Below are 12,736 nucleotides of genomic sequence, written 5' to 3'. Positions count from 1 at the left end.
CCACGACTGGACCCCTCCCCCCCAAAAAAAAAAAGAGCTCAGGGACCATGACCAGGCTCTAAGTTCAAGACCCATGACTGACGAGAAAAATAAATTAAAAAAAAATATGGATAAATGAGCTAAGCAGACATTTCTCATTTCTCAAAAGAAAATACAAAAATGTCCATGAAAAAAAAAAAAAGCTCAATATTACTAATCGGGAAATGCAAATCTAAACCCCATTTGAATAAATATGATAAACAATACAAAAAATAAATTCTGGCAAGAATTTGGGGAAAGGAGAACTGTTAGATTCTGTTTATAGGAATGTAAGTTATTGTAGCCATTATGGAAAACACTATGTGGGGGTTCCTCAGAACAAAAGCAAACCAAACAAAAAACCTAAAATAGATCTGCCATATGATCCAGCAATTGCACTTCCAAAGCACATGAAATCAGTATGTTGAAGAGGCACTCGATTTCTCATTTCCTGCAGTGTTAGTCATGATTGTCAAGGCATAGAGGTGTCTTATCAGTGGATGAATAAAGAAAGAAAAGGTGTCATAAATGCACAATGAAATATTACTGATCTATGAAAAGAATGAAATCCTGTCATTGTGACAACATGGGTGGAACTGGAAGGACTATGTTGAGGGAAATATTCCTGGCACAAAAGGAACAATCCTCCATGTTGTCACTCCCATGTATAAGTTACAGCAGTTGATGTCCTAGAATAGAGTGTGAAATGGTGATCACTAGAGGATAGAAAGGAAGGAAGTGGGGAGATGAGACAAAAGGAGACTAGATAATGGATTCCAAAATACAATTATATGGCAAAAATGACCTCTGGCATTCCAGTTAGTAGAGTGGCCATAGTTTGTAACAATTTACTATACATTTTATGAAGAACAAAAGGAGTTCAAAGATTCCTAGAGTTCAAGCCTCAGGACTGGCAAAAAAAAAAAAAAAAAAAAAAAAGGTGGGGAAGGTGTGTGTGCTCCCAACACAGAAATGATAAATGTTTAGAGGTAGAAATGCTGGCAAGTGGCTGTGGCTGAAATGGTAGACTGCTTGCCTTGAGCAAAACTCAGTGCCCAAGCCATGAGTTCAAGCCCCACAACCACCACAACCACCATCACCACCAACAAAAATATTTCTTTGCTGGGGATTTAGCTCAGTGGAAGAGCGCCTGCCTGGAGAGTACAAGCCCCTGAGTTCGGTCCTCAGCTCTGGGGGGTCAGGGGGGAAGCTATAAAAGAACTTTAGGGGTTGGGAAAGTGGCTCAGTGGTAGAGTGTTTGCCTTGCATGCATGAGGCCCTGGGTTTGACTCCTCAGCACCACATAAGTAGAAAAAGCCGGAAGTAACACTGTGGCTCAAGTGGTAGAGTGCTAGCCTTGAGCTGAAGAGCTGAGGGAGAGCACCCAGAACCGAGTTCAAGCCCCACGACTGACCAAAAAAAGAAAGAAAGAAAGAAAGAAATGCTGTGACCTTATTTGATCACTACATAATGTATGTGTGTATTAAATTGATACTGTGATCCATAAATGTGTGTGTGTGTATGTGTGTGTGTGTGTGTGTGTGTGTGTGTTGATCCTAGGTCTTAACTTACAGCCTAGACACTGTCCCTGTCCCTCAATGTGTTTTTTTCTCTCTCTCAAAGCTAGTGCTCTACCACTTGAGCCACACTTCCACTCTGGTTTTTTGTTGGTCAATTGGAGACAAGAGTCTCATGGACTCTGCCGCATGGGTTAGCTTTGAACTGTGATCCTCAGATCTTAGTCTCTTGAGTAGTTAGGATTAGAGGAATGCGTTACCTCTGCCTAACTAATATAAATGGTTATTATCTGCCAGCTAAAAAAATTTATGGTGCTAATGATAAAACCCAGGGCTTTGTACATGCTATTCAGTTGCTATACCACTGAATTACATCCTGAGACATACAATTTTAAAGTGTAAATTGAGTATTCTTTTATGAATTGTTCTCTGCTGAGGAGATTAGGTTGGATATAGGGTTTAATAATAAAAATAGTGATAGTAGGGAGCTGGGCGTGGTGACACATGCCTGAAATCGTAGTTACGTGGGAGGCAACGATCAGGAAGAAAATAGAGGCTAGCTTGGTTAAAAAGTTAGTAAGAACATCTCACCAAATAAGCTGGAAATGGTAGGATGTGCCTGTACTCCCAGCTATGTGGGAGGGACAGGTAGGAAGATTATAGTCTAAGGTTGATGGGCAAGAATTCAAGAACCTGTCTCAGAAATAAGGAAAGTTAAAAAAAAAAAAGCTGGGGGTATGGTTCAAGTGATACAGTGCTTACCTAGCAAATTGTAAGGTCCTGAGTTCAAACTCTACTACTCCTCCCCAAATACTACGACTACTCCTACTACTAGTACTATAGTATTCACCTAAAACTTTGCATATGCTAAGCACTCTTATACACTTTTGGCAAGCTTATTATTCAGTACACATGAAAGCACTGTGCGATACAAACTACTATCACCATTTTATGGACAGGAAAAGGGAAGCTCAGAGGACTGAAACAACTTGATCCAAGATAATTATGGACAAAGACTTAATTTAACAGCTATCATTTCCTCTTTGCAAGAGAATGTGACCTTTGGTTGACTTCCTAGCTCTGTTACCCAGGTAACTTGATAAGAGCCAAATGTCAACTGTTTCTAGGCAACATAACCCATGATAAAAAATGACCCCTGATGGGTCCCGTTCTATCTGGATATGAGAGAAGCTGTACATAAACTGACAACACTTGAAAGGACCCATGCTTGGGATTTCTCGGAGGGCAACGATTCTGGCATGTGTCTTGGAGGTGTGATAAGAAATGGCACTCCTTGCCAGACACTGGCGGCTCACACCTGTAATCTTAGCAATTTAGGAGGCAAAGATCTAAGGATTGTGGTTCAAAGCCAGCCCAGGAAGGAAAGTTAGTGAGGCTCTTATTTCCAATGAACCCCCAGAAAACTGGAAGTAGAGCTGTGGCTCAAAGTGGTAAAGTGCTGCCTTGAGCTAAAGAGCTCAGGGATAGTGCCCAGGCCTCAAGTTCAAGCCCCATGACTGACAAAGAAAAAGAAGGAAGGAAGGGAAGGAGAGAGAGGGAAGGAGGGAGAAATAGGGAGGAAGGGAGGGAGAGAGAGAAAGATAGAGAGAGAGAGAGGGAAGTGGCATGCTGGTGGGCTTTTCCCCAGTTTGGCCTTTGAACTGCCTGCTGTGATTCTCAGCTCCTTGACTTGGGCTTCTGTTATATACCAGCACTGTCCTAAATGAAGAAGGCTTTTTGACACTGTGATGCTGGCCTGGCTCCTATGTCCTTCTACGTAGACTGATGCCAAGCATGATTATCTTATGAGTTTCAAAACTCCATTGGACCTTAAAAGACTAGCTGAGGGCTGGGAAGGTAGCTCAGTGGTAGAGTGCTTGCCTTGCATTCATGAGGCCCTGGGTTTGATCCCTCAGCACCACATAAGCAGAAAAAGCCGACAGTGGGTCTATGGCTCAAGTGATAGAGCGCTAGCCTTGAGCTGAAGAGCTGAGGGACAGAGCTCAGGCCCAGAGTTCAGGCTCCACAACCGACAAAAAAAAAAAAAGAGAGACTAGCTGATAGCTGGGCGCTGGTGTTTCAAGCCTATAATCCTAACTACTCAGGATGATGAGATCAGAGGAACATGGTTCAAAGCCAGCCCAGGAAGGAAAGTTCATGAGACTCTTATCTCTAATTAACTACCCAAAAGCCAGAAATGGAGCTGTGACTCAAGTGGTAGAATACTAGCTTTGAGCAAAAAAAAAAAAAAGATTTTCTTAGGGACAAGGGCAGGCTCTGAGTTAAAGCCCCAGGACCTCATGTACTCATATAAGCAGAAAAAACGAAGAGATGGAAAACTCAAAGCTGGTCCTTACGCATTTGAAGCAATGCACAAGCTAGAAATTATGCTAGATCTCTGCTGCGTGTACACACACACACACACACACACACACACACACACACACACACACACACACACACACACACACACACACACACACACACACACACACACACACACACACACACACACACACACACACACACACACAGCCTCAGGCCTAAGTAGGCTGCTTAATTCTAGCAAGGTCAGGAGTTCACATTTAGCAGAGCCTAGTTTGTCTGTTTGCAAAATCAGGCTCTTAATGACCAATTTAGATGTGACTGTAAAGTAAAAAGATTTCTTTTTCACAGATGGCTCCTTTAGTACTGCCTGGATCATTTTAGTACATATGCATACTCTACAAGTGTCCTTGGAAGGTGCTTGTCTGGTTGGGGTTGAGGGGAAGGAAGAAGCTTAGCCTCTGCTGAGTTACACTTACTTTTGCTGCTGCATTTCCTCCCCCTCCTTTTCTCATTTACTCTCTTTTACAAAAAAATACTTTGGCCAGACCCCAGTGGCTCACACCTGTAATTCTAGCTACTCAGGAGACTGAGATCTGAGGATCACAGTTCAAAGCCAGCCTGAGCAGGAAAGTCAGTGAGACTCTTTTTTTTGTCGGTCATGGGGTTTGAACTCCAGGCCTAGGCGCTGTCCCGCAGCTCTTCAGCTCAAGGCTAGCACTCTACCACTTGAGCTCCAGAGCTACTTCCGGTTTTCTGGTGGTTTAGTGGAGATAAGAGTCTCACAGAGTTCAGGTCATGGGCCTGAACTCTGGGCCTGGGCACTGTCCCTCAGTTCTTTTTTAGCGCTCTACCACTTGAGCCATAGAGCCACTTCTGGCTTTTTTTTTCCGCTTATGTGGTGCTGAGGAACCGAACCCAGGGCCTCATGCATGCAAGGCAAGTGCTCTACCCCTGAGCCACCTTCCCAGCCCCCTAAAATAACTTTTATCCTTAGAGGGAAGTTACAAAAAATACTGGAGTTCCTGCATCCCTTTCACTCAGGTTTAATTAACCATGGGACAAAGGTCACAGTGAAGAAATTACTTTAGTACCATACTTTTAGCCAAGCCTTGTTCAGATTTCACTGACTTGATACTCATCTTCTGTTCTAGGATCCTGTTTAGGTTCTTCCAGTGCATTTTTTTTTTCTCCTTAAACTCTGAAACTCTTCTAATCTGAGACAGTTCCTCAGTCTTTGTCTGGACACTCGGAAAGAGTGCTTTAGAGAGTGCCCATCAATTTGAGTGTGTCAGTGTCCCCATGATTGGACTGAAGTTAGGAATTTTAGTAAGAGTGCCATAGCAATATTGATATGACCTTGTCAGTACATTGGATCAAGGAGTCTTGATATGTCTGCCACTGGGGCATATTCTTTTATCTTTTTTTTTTTTGAGGTGCATAGTGCCAAAAACAGAATCAGGGCCCAGTGCATACTAGCCAAGAACTCTAAATTCATTTATTGATTCAATATTTTCTTTTGGTGGTATTGGGTTTTGAACTCAGGGCATTGATCTTGCTAGGCAGGCACTCTACCAATAGTGCCATGCCTTAAATATAAATTCTTATCAGAAAAAATTAAATATTAAGGTAATCCCAGATATGCTTTACGATCATTTCAGTCACCCCAATCTCTCTGCAGCCTATGTTGTAGACTTTAGAGGTGACAAGAGTGATTGTGATTCACATAACTGGTCCCTCATTTAGGGATTTTGTGCTAGAGGATACAAAGCTACATTATATCCTGTGTAACATGTCCACTACAAAAGGTTAAGTAAGGAAGCCAGTTCCTGCTTTGTGTGTATCTAGGATAAGAGGCCAGGGTCACATCAACAGGATCACAGTGTTTCTTCCTTGAATAGGTTAAAAAATACAAAAATCCCCTAAAGCAGATAGCTCACGCCTGTACGCAGGAAGCTAAGCTCTGAGGATCATGGTTCAAAGCCAGTCTGGGCAGGCTTTCTAGGGAAAATCTTTGAGACTCTTATCTCCAATTAACCACCAGAAAAGGCAGAAGGGGAGCTGTGTGGCTCAGGTGATGGAGCACTAGCTTTGAGCAAAAGCAGATCAGGGATAGAGTACAGGCCGAGTTCAAGCTACAGGACCAGCACAAAAAAGACCACAAAAAACTTTTCGCCATTCCTTATCTTCATCTTCTCAGTTTCCAGGAAACTGTTGGTCCTACTTTCTTTAATTTTTTCTTTTCCTTTCTTTTCTTTCCTTTTCTTTTCTTTCATTTGTGAGGTGCTGTCCTTGAGCTCCTTTTGTTCAAGGCTAGCACTCTTCCACTTGAGCCACAGCACCACTTTGGGCTTTTTCTCTGATTCCATTGGAGCTAAGAGTCTCACAGACTTTCCTGACTGGACTGGCTTAGAACTGTGATCCCCAGGGATGAGAAGGTGGCTCAGTGGTAGAGCGCTTGCCTTGTATGCATGAGGCCCTGGGTTCGATTCCTCAGCACCACATAAGCAAAAAGAAGAAAAAAAGCCGGAAGTGGCCCTGTGACTCAAGTGGTAGAGCGTTAGCCTTGAGCTGAAGAGCTGAGGAACAGCGCTCAGGCCGAGTTCAGGCCCCACGACCGGACCAAAAAAAAAGAACTGTGATCCTCAGATCTCAGCCTCCTGAGTATCCTCTACCAGTACCCAGCTGGTCCTATTTTCTTATATCTCCTTCTAAAGTTTCTCTTTCTTTCTTTTCTTTTCTTTCTTTCCTTTCTTTCTTTCTTTCTTTCTTTCTTTCTTTCTTTCTTTCTTTCTTTCTTTCTTTCTTTTTCTTTCTTCCTTCCTTCCTTTCTTTCTTTCTTCATTTATTTTTATTTATTTATTTTGTCAGTTGTGGGGCCTGAACTCTGGGCCTGGGCGCTGTCCCTTAGCTCTTCAGCTCAATACCAGCACTCTGCCACTTGAGCCACAGCGCCACTTTCAGCTTTTTCTGCTTATGTGGTGCTGAGAAATCGAACCCAGGGCCTTGTGCGTGCAAGGCAAGCACTCTACCTCTGAGCCACCTTCCCAGCCCCTTTTCTTTCTTTATATATACAAATCAATACAAAAATAGAATTTGCTTTGCTTCCTTCAGGTAGCATATCAATGATCTAAAATTCTAAATTTTTTTTTCAGCATCTCCCCCCTTCATCCATCTAGGTTTTAAGATTTGAATTCAGGACCTGGATGCTGTCTCTGAGCTTTTAATTTGTTCAAGACTAGCACTCTATCACTTGAGCCACAAAGCTTTTTTCCAGTTGTGGCGTTTGAACTCAGGGCATGATCACTGTCCCTGGGCCCTTTTGCTCAAGGCTAGTAAGCCACAGCTCCACTTCAGGTTTTTGAGTGGTTATTTGGAAATGAGTCTCTTGGGGACTTTTCTGTCTGGGCTGGCTTTGAACCATGGTCCTCAGATCTCAGGCCCCTGAGTAGCTAGGACTATTTCCAGCTTTTTGATGGCTAAATGGAAATAGTCTCATGGATTTTTCTGGCCCAGGCTGGCTTCAAGCTGTGAGCCTCAGATCTCACTCTTCTGAGTAGTTAGGATTACCTGCGTGAGCCACCAGCATCTGACTATACAAATCTTTAAGAATCTATATTTCTTATAGAATAATGAAACTTGTTGAAAATGTTTTAATAAGCAAAGAGTAGGGTAAAGGAGAGAGATGGGGTGAATTTGCTTGGGATACATTATATGCATGTATGGAAATGTCACTATGAAACTCACCATGGACTACTGATATATGCAAATAAAATAATATATGTTCCTTTTCCTTTCTTGTCTGAGCCTTTTTAAAATTAATATTGTGGTATAGTCTCTTGGTAAATCTCTCTGGAATCTAGTTGTCCTCCCTCCTCAGAGATAATCATTACCAGGAATTCAAAATGTTAGCATTCCTGGCATGTTTCTTTTCTTAACTATGTATTTATAAGTTTGTAAATGATTTGTAGGTCTTCACTCCAAATATAAACAATTTCACATTGCAATCAGTTGTATGTAACTTTTCAGTCAATACTATATTTTGGGGATATAACTATGTTGGTAGAAGTGTTTCTAGTAATTTTTGTTTTTAATGCTAGTACTGGGGCTTGAACTCAGGGCCTCGTGCTCTTGTTTGGCTTTTTCTTTCAAGGCTGGTACTCTATAATGCCTCTAGTTCCAGCTTTTTACTGGTTACTTAGATAAGAGTCTCACAGATTTGTCTGCCTGCGCTGACCGCGATTCTCAGATCTCAGCCTTCTTACGTAGTTGAGATTATAGGCATGAGCTACCAGTGTCTGACTTGGTAATTATTTTTTAACTTCTGCATGATTTAGACATTGTCTGTTGTCTCCACATGCACTTTTTGCTGCAATAAACAGTGTTGCATATGTATATTTCAAAACAGAACTTATTTTTTCCATCTATCTGTACCTTTTTTTATTGTGAAAATACTGTACAGAGGGGTTACAATTACTGTCTATACCTTTTGAGACCTATGGTCCAAGAAAGGACATGGGATTTGTGAATGTTGCATTGTTTGTTTGTTTGATTGATTTTATGCTTCATACTGACTGGGTGTCCTTGTGAGGAGCTAGATGGCTGAGTGCCTGGATCTCTGGAAGAAGTTACCACACCTTGTTAAGTCCATCTGTGAAATCTCCTGGCCCATGTGGAAGATAGCAGATCAACTCTTAGTCTTCTTTGTTTCCAGATGTTGAAATGCTTCAGGCCAGTGCATCCAACCCAGTCCCTAGAGAGAGTTTCTCTCGGCCCACTAAGGACTCTATGATCCGCAAATTTCTAGAAGGTAAGTTGTAGAAGCAAAATAAAATATAGGGAGGGTTTACAAACAAGTTAAAGACATTGCCTGATGACCCTTGAGGACCAGGCTGCCACACACATGGCATACAGTGTGACTAATGCAATTTTTCCTCCTCCGTACCTGCCCTCCTACCAGCTATCAGATAGGCCAAAAGTGCCCACTACTGGAGCCACTTCTTTGGCTATGCCAGTTGTCTCCAGCAAGACCTCTTTCAAAAAGCATATTTCGGGCTGGGAAGGTGGCTCAGTGGGAGAGCGCTTGCCTTGCATGCGTGAGGCCCTGGGTTTGATTCCTCAGCACCACATAAGCAAAAAGAAAAAAGCCGGAAGTGGCGCTGTGGCTCAAGTGGTAGAGCACTAGCCTTGAGCTGAAGAGCTGAGGGACAGCTCCCAGGCCCAGAGTTCAGGCCCCACGACTGGACCCCCCCCCCCCAAAAAAAAAACCTATTTCTATTTTTGAAACATTTTTATTGTTATTATAAAGTTGATGTTCAGAGGAGTTACAGTTTTGTAAGTCAGGTACAGCACGCATTTCTTTTTGAACACTGTCACCCCTTCCTTCACTCTCTCCTAGTTTTTCCCTCCTATCCTCACAATAGGTTATATTTTCAAAATAGTATCTAGTGAACACTCCTGCTGCATTTGTTTGCCCTTTGTCCCTTCAACATTTCTAGTTTTATTCAGCCAAAACTTACCGAGTACATGCTATGTGCCAAGTGCTGTTCTGGATATTGGAGTTGGGGGCAGAAAGAAAAAGAAGATGGGATCAGTATCCGGAAGGAGGGGAGTAGACGCATGTTTTAGGAGGTGGAAGATGTGTTGCCTCACAGATTGGGCATCGACTCTGATTGGTATATACTCCTCGCTTTGCTCAGTTGGAAGGCCTTAGGCAAATTATTCAACTCCTCTAGGTCTCAGCTATAAATTGAGATGAATGTGAAAATTAAATGAGTCATTGTGCATGATTATGAATATAAACATTAACAAAGTTTGTGATTGTTGTCACCGTTGTTATTATTATTACTACTGTGGTTTCAGGGATAGGACTGATTCTTTAATCCTGACCAATCATTTAACATCAGCAATGGTTTTGTCAGTCAAGAAGCTGTAAAAAGAGTGCAGAGTTGCTGCTGCTGCTTGCTACTATAAAAGCAGTGCCAGGCATGGTGGCTCATACCTGTAATCCCAGCTACTCAGTAAGCTGAGACTGGGAGGATCAAAATTCAAAGGCAGCTTGGGCAAAAAGTTCATAAGACCCCATCCCCAAAGGAAAAGTTGCATGCAGTAGTTCATACCTGTCAGCCCAGCTATAGCAGGAACCATAAAATATAAGAATCACAGTTCATATTGGCCTGGACTCACAAATAACCAGACCTGAAGAGCCAGGGTGGGTGCCTAGCAAATACAAGGTCTTACGTTTAAATCCTATACTTCCACCAAAGACGAGCAAACAAAAAAAATCATATCATTTTTTGTGTCTACTTAGTCATTTTGCTATGAAATATCATCTAATATATTAAGCCAGTCTCCTATTAAGACTATTTAGACTTTGGCGCTGTGAATAGCTTTGTTATGAATATCTTTGCTCATGTTTGAATCCATGTGTGCTGTAAATTACTAGAAATAGAATTGCTGGGTCTTAGAAAATTTGTAGTTGTGATTGTGACAGTCTCAGATCACTCTCCTCCAACGTTCTTGCAAGCTCGCATTCTCACCTGGGACATATGAAAGGTTCTAGCACATGATTTTTCATATAAAATCTTAAATGGAGACTTAGTGTACAACACAGATAAAACTGGAACTGTTCCCAGTCATTTCACTTGTTCTACCCAATATGATTCTGAGAGCTCTGAAGCATTAGTTTGAAACCCACACATCTGGTGCCCATGAATGGCTGGGAGGGATGTATGGAGATAAGGCTGGATTAATGCCTGGGGCTGGGCTGGGAGGGCTTGGCTCCCTCCTCCATTCCTGTGGCCTCCAGTCAGTCAGCTCCAGAGAGTTACATGGAGTTCTAGGCAGGGATTAACTTTCTGTTTCCAATAAAATTCAGGGGCTATCACAGAGCAGTACTTGGAACATACCAACCAGTGTCTGTTGTTTCATTTACTAGGTGATTATTTTAAATGGCACAATCTGGTCTTGACAAGGAAGATTGAGCAACAGGCTCAATGTGCCAGGAACTCAGCAGCACAGAACTGAATTCATTTGAGGTGACCTTAAACATTGGGTAGCACATTTCCTGTAATTTTTTTCTTTTTGCTTCTCTAGTATTTGTTGATTCAAGGGAGCTTTGGCAGCTGGGATGAAGAGAGATTTTTTTCCTATATATTTCTCTTGTTTGGCCAGCAGGGATCAAGCAAGTGCTTGGATGATTTTCAGTAGCTGCTGATGGTGTGGGGTGAGGTATGGGACCCCACATGCACAGTCTTCCAGTAAAAGGGGTGTCCCTTACCCAGGGCTTCCAACAAATGCCTCCCCTATAGATAGATGTTGCTAAAGAGTAGATGCTGCTTATGCCAAAGCATACACACTTGTTACTCTCAGTTTCTGAAGCCATAAAGCTTTCTCTTCCATGGAAGAGGATTCCACATAGCTGATATGTAGCAGCCTGAGGTTGGCCCAAGAGTTCCCAAGACCTGCCCAACTAGATATGAAGTAGGTAGACACCTTCTGTAAGTACATCGAGATATGGGAATGAAGAAAGGTTGGGCCTTTTTCTCATGGAATTTTCAATCCAGTGATTTATTGTTAGTTTTTGCTGTTATTAAATCTTTTCTAAGCTGCACGAAGACTGTTCTTGGCTTTCTGATGTTATGAGTCCAGAGTGTTAACCAGGTTGGTCCCAGTTCATTAGAAAACTCTAGTACCTGAAGCCTTGCCTTCAAGGTAAGTTTCTAACTATCTGCTCATCTTCAAAAGGATATATATATATATATATATCCATACATACATATTCAAACCAAGTCTCTGCTTGGTTCGGAATTTCGTCTTTTTTTTTTTTGGTCGGTTGTGGGGCTTGAACTCTGGGCGAGGTGCTGTCCCTCAGCAACTCAGATCAAGGCAAGCACTCTACCACTTGAGCCAGTGCCACTTCTGGTTTTCTGAGTGGTTTATTGGAGATAAGAGTCTCATGGATTTTTCCTGCCCCGGCTGGCTTTGAACCTCAATCCTCAGATCTCAGCCTCCTGAGTAGCTAGGATTATAGGCATGAGCCACCAGCTCACCGGCCTGGCTTCATCTCCTCCTCCTCCTCCTCCTCCTCCTCCTCCTCCTCCTCCTCCTCCTCCTCCTCTTCTTCTTCTTCTTTTAAAAGAATGTTACTTAATGGGTACATGCTGTATGAAAGGCTCTGCATTTGGTTTTAAAATAATGTGGGGTCTCATCTGGTTGAACCACTACCAAATATCCCCATGCTGCTGATCACATATATGGTATATAACATGTGAGCACCGTTATATATTACAGACTGTGATAGACAATTTGCTCCAGGAAAGTTAGAATGAACTTGTGACTTTAAATGAGCATCATTATTCCACAATACTGTGAATTTCCGGAAATTAAGTAATCACTTAATCACAATCAAAAAAAAAAAAAAAGAACCTTGGGGAAGGGAGGGAGGGAGGGGATGGGAGGGGGAAAACAATGGAGGGGGTAACAATGTTCAAGAGGAAGTGTACTCATTACATCACTCATATAACTGTAACCCTCTGTATAGTATCTTTACAATAAAAAAATAAAAAAAAACTATTACTGATCACTCAATTAAAGATGACAAAGCTTTATGTAATTTGCTACCACCCACTAAGAAATAAAAAAAAAAATAATGTGGGGTAAGGCCTGTCTTTCTGCAGCTAACAGTCTAGGGAAAGAGGCAGGAAGTGGCCCTTACACTAATAAACATCTTAATGACTGTGGTGGCAGGATCATGGAGCAAAGAATGAGACAGTTTGTATAATAACAGAATGGACCCAATTTCAACTGTGTGGTCAGTGAGATGACCTCTCTGAGGTGACAGAATGTGTGACACTTGGAGGGGGTGCATTGCAGAG

General features: G+C 42.2%; 1 protein-coding gene across 2 annotated transcripts in view; it reads left to right on the top strand.

Annotated features, from left to right (window-relative positions):
* The window catches only part of LOC138830116 (phosphoinositide 3-kinase adapter protein 1), a 116,994-nt gene that overhangs the window by 75,868 nt on the left and 28,390 nt on the right, over nt 1–12,736 (top strand). For both annotated transcript variants that reach the window (XM_070026521.1, XM_070026522.1), the window contains one exon: nt 8,575–8,670. In XM_070026521.1, the coding sequence (XP_069882622.1) occupies nt 8,575–8,670 (96 nt within the window). The remainder of the gene's footprint in view (nt 1–8,574; nt 8,671–12,736) is intronic.

Source organism: Dipodomys merriami, unplaced genomic scaffold, assembly GCF_024711535.1.
Source record: "Dipodomys merriami isolate MVZ:Mamm:240054 unplaced genomic scaffold, mDipMer1.0.p SCAF_184, whole genome shotgun sequence".
NCBI lineage: Eukaryota > Metazoa > Chordata > Mammalia > Rodentia > Heteromyidae > Dipodomys > Dipodomys merriami.
Note: the sequence above shows the minus strand (reverse complement) of the source record. Positions and strands in the feature narration are given on the sequence as shown.